The 4,384-nt window shown below is 50.1% G+C and overlaps 1 protein-coding gene across 1 annotated transcript; it reads left to right on the forward strand.

Annotated features, from left to right (window-relative positions):
• The first annotated feature begins 742 nt into the window (after positions 1-742).
• Positions 743-3,959, forward strand: egr2b (early growth response 2b). Its single transcript, XM_070876847.1, has 2 exons — positions 743-1,123; positions 1,691-3,959. The coding sequence occupies exons 1-2, from the start codon at positions 976-978 to the stop codon at positions 2,776-2,778; spliced, it is 1,236 nt and encodes a 411-aa protein (XP_070732948.1). The 5' UTR covers positions 743-975; the 3' UTR covers positions 2,779-3,959.
• The last annotated feature ends 425 nt before the right edge of the window (positions 3,960-4,384 follow it).

The following is a 4,384-nucleotide window of genomic DNA, read 5'->3' on the forward strand; positions in this document are numbered from 1 at the left end:
CCACCGGACGTCTCAAAGCGCTTTACAGCCAATGAAGTACTTTTGGAGTGTAGTCACTGTTGTAATGTTTATAAACCAAGGGGGAGGAGGTGGAACTGAAAGCACTGCGGAATCGGCTCGCTACATGGATGTAAATAGCATTTCTCTGCCTGAATATAATGATTGCTGCCTGGAGCCGCTCTGCGGTCTCTCTGCGGTCTGTCGCTGCTTCCACTCCCCGGCTGCTGTCTACTGTGTCTCTCGCAGCCGCTAGCGCGGCTTTCGCGAGTTTCCGTGACTTGTTTTCCGGAATTTGGTGCCAAATATGGGGAGTGGGGCGGTGCCTTCCCTCAGCCCGCCCGCCGGATCCGCTCGCCATACATGGACAGTCGCAGGCAGCCGGAATACCCTCGACGTTGGCGCGCTGGAGTAAAATGGACCAGGAAAATGAAGACTGTGCAAATTCTCCAGCAGCCCTGCAATGGGAGGGAGCGGGAGGGGCCACTGTTATTGCCCGCTCCTTGCCCTGGATCTGGGGTGTAGGAGGTGGGAGGAAGGGGGGCTATGCCCATGGGATGCCCCCTATCTCTGGCCGAGCAGACGAGCGGATGTTGGTGGCCGGTCCCCCGGCGTGTAGTCTCTCAGTTGCCCGCCCAGCCCGCGTCACTACGCCGAGTCGCAGCCCTTTTCCTCTCCCAGTCCATATATGGTCTCTTACGTCACGGGGCATTCGACGGCTCGGGATAAATAGTAAAGTGGCGCCCGAGAGAGGAGATTGAAGCAGAGAGAGAGAGAGAGAAGTGCCAGAGAGTAGCAGCAGCTATAAAGGGGACTAAATATTATACAGGAGGGGGGAAGGACCCTGTCGCTTCCTCAGTCTCTGGGCAACCCACACAGACACAGCCTGGCTTCAACATTGTGACACTAACGTTTAAACAAGGGGAGAGAGAAAAAAAAAACTTTCATTTTTTTAAATCCAAGATCCAGCCAAAATAAATGATGACGGCGAAAACGGTGTCGCTGGGAAGCCTCTTTCACCAGCTACCTGAAAGCATGTACCCGGTGGATGAGATCAATTCGCTGCCAGCGTCCGTCACTATCTTCCCCAACCCGGAGCTGGCACATTACGAGCAGATGTCCTCAGGTAAGCAACTTGGCACCGAGCACCTGGCCACTGGTCCAGTGTACGCGGCTTGGAGGGAGAAGGGCTCGGACACCCGTGGACTGGCCGCGGCTGTTGACAATAAGCCCAGACTGATACTCGTTTATATTGTTGTTTCAAGTAGTCATTTGTTAAAGTGGAGAAGTGGCTATCTAAAGGCGGACAGTTTCCATTTAATTCATTCTTTCGAGGGGGTAGTGAAAGTATTAAAAACTTGTAAATCCGAAATGAAAACAGAATATGCAGGAATTAAAAAAGTTAAAGAGCGCAGTATGTAATTCCATGTAGTACGCGGGACCTATTGAACAGCTACCAGTCCCTTCACCAGAGGCGTTGTTTAGTCTGGTTTACAACTTGTTGTGTTTGGTGGCTCGTGTTTATTTATCACAGGGTTTTTCCAGAGGTTGTGTCCCAGGTTCAGTTCAGTTTAGTTTGCGGACGGTTTTGGTTGTCGTAATTGCCGCGTATAGCTAGTTAGTTGTCCGAAACTCGGCAAAGTGAATGATTAGTATCCTCCAGACCAACACCGCTTCTCTTTTTACTTTTCAGATGGAATGATTAACGTGGACATGGGCAGCGACAAGAGACCCATCGATTTACCTTATCCCAACGCCTACCACCCGCACACTGCCCCCCGTAGTCAGACTTTCACCTACATGGGCAAATTCTCCATTGACTCTCAATGTGCCAGCGCCAATTGGAATCCTGAAGGCATCATTAACATAGTGAGTGCTGGGATCTTGGGAGTCCCTCCACCTTCCTCCTCCTCATCGTCCTCCTCCTCTTCCTCGGCTTCTCCTAACCCCCTCCCCAGCACCATCAGTTGTACGATGGCGCAGAATCAGAACGAGATGGAACACATATACTCGCCGCCACCTCCTTACACCTGCGGGGAGATCTATCAGGATCCGGCTCCATTCTTCAGCACCTCCACATGCAGCCTGGGATACCCTCCTCCCCCATCCTATCCTTCTCCCAAACCGATGGTGGACAACACCTTATTCCCCATCCTGCCGGACTACAGCAGCATCTTCCAGCCTCAGCACCCGCACCGAGACCTTCACCCCAGCACCGAGCGCAAACCCTTCTGCCCGGTGGAGCCCATCAGGATGGCGCCTCCTCTGACTCCTCTGTCCACCATCAGAAACTTCACTCTGGGCAACCCGTCCGGAGAAGGGGCACGGCTGCCCAGCGCTTACGGCGGACAGAACCTCCCGCTCCGGCCCATCCGGCTGAGGAAATACCCCAACCGGCCCAGCAAGACCCCGGTCCACGAGAGACCCTACCCGTGCCCGGCCGAGGGTTGCGACCGCAGGTTCTCCCGCTCCGACGAGCTGACCAGGCACATCCGTATCCACACCGGCCACAAGCCTTTCCAGTGCCGCATCTGCATGAGGAACTTCAGCCGCAGCGATCACCTCACCACCCACATCCGCACCCACACCGGGGAGAAGCCCTTCTCCTGCGACTTCTGCGGCAGGAAGTTCGCCAGGAGCGACGAGAGGAAGAGGCACACCAAGATCCACCTGAGGCAGAAGGAGAAGAAGTTGGCCAGCGAGAGAGCGGCCAGTTCCGTGGTGGGGACTCTGTGCACCGGGGCCAGCCCCTTGCCCGTCTGTCCGCCCAGGACAGTGTAAACACATCAAGAGACAAATGACACTACCCGCAAGGCGAAGAACCTTAAGGGGACAAAGAGTATTTATGGCAGATTGCACCCACGTTTCCTACAGCTACGTGTTTACATTTCGCTCCTTCCTCCAGCGCCGCCTCAAAGACCCTTAAATATCACCCTCTCTCCCACCCTTGGGATCTTTTGGGGAAAGCAAGTTGATCTTCTACACAGCTCTGTTCATTTGCAGTGCAGTGGTTTCTGGTTTCGCGAAACGGTTAAACGAGTCAGGGTACTGTGTACATATCGTATTAACTAACCTTTTACCTGCGTTTTCCTAACTCTCCCTGCTCACAAAGCCCGACAGGGACAAGACTCTCGGCACAGGCATTTCTCAGATTTAATTCGATTGTTACATGATTGGAAAGGGGTGGAGGTCGTGTTGTTGCTGGGAGTTTATACGCAGATGGGAAAGGGAATGTTTTGTAAACAAGGCAGTGAATGTTTGTCTGAGGAAACTCACTCCGGCACTTTTTTTATATATTGGTCACTAATATCTTCAACAACAAAAAAAAACGAAGCGTGATAAATGATACAAAAGCTCTCTAATCCTATAAATAACCAGGAACAGGCTTCCTTTTGCTGAAGTCTAAGTTTAATAGGATGTGTGCAGCAAGCATTTCATGTTTTAATTCTTTCCCTCTGGTTTGGGAACAGCCAGAAGGAGGAAAGGGGGTTAGAGGAATTAGAGCTGATCAGAGATCAATGGTAGGCGACTTTATCCGGTGTTAGTTTTAAATCGCAAATGGATGTTTTGTACTTTCGCATTTAAACACTGCATGCTGAGATTTTTTTTGGTGCCTTGTGGACGATTCTATATGTCTGCATGTAAATATCCGGCCTTAAAGGACTCACCATGGCAATCGTGAGATCGCCCGTAACTTCACAAGCTGGCGAAGCTATTGAATTCCTGCCAATTAATCTGGAGATTTTTAGAAAATATTTTTGTACGCGTTTTTGTGTTTTACATTTTGTAGCAAAGCTCTGGTTGCAAAGAGTGTGATTAATTCTTATGTTGCTGAAGCTGACCTGTTCAATGGTTTAATGTATTGGTGTAAAACCACTAACTGGGTGAAAATGGGACCCATTAGTCCTCTCAAGATGTATTGTTTTATGGTTAGATTGATGTAAATATAATTTTACAAAATATGTGCCATTGTCTGTGTGTTATTTTAAATTGCACTCAAAACTGTTCCGTTCTACAGCACTTACGCATCGAATCGTTATGATCTGGAACGCACTGCCTGAAAGAGTGGTGGAAGCAGATTCAATAATAAGGGAATTGGATACATACTTGAAAAAGGAAAAATAATGAAGGGCTTACGGGGAACGCGCCGGCGAGTGGGACTAGTTGGATCGCTCTTTCAGAGATGGGCCGAATAGCTTCCTGTTATGATTTTAACTTCTCATCCAAAACTTCCAATTCCCTCAGTGCCGCACCGAAGTGTCAGTCTGTATTATATACTTAAATCCTGGAGTGTAGCTTTAACCCACAACCTTCATGACTCACAGGCAAGAGTGCGACCAGTGAGCTGGGCAGCGGGTTTCATAAAATATCTGGCATGTTCGATAAA

This window comes from Pristiophorus japonicus, chromosome 3 (genome assembly GCF_044704955.1).
Source record: "Pristiophorus japonicus isolate sPriJap1 chromosome 3, sPriJap1.hap1, whole genome shotgun sequence".
NCBI classification, from domain to species: Eukaryota; Metazoa; Chordata; class Chondrichthyes; family Pristiophoridae; genus Pristiophorus; species Pristiophorus japonicus.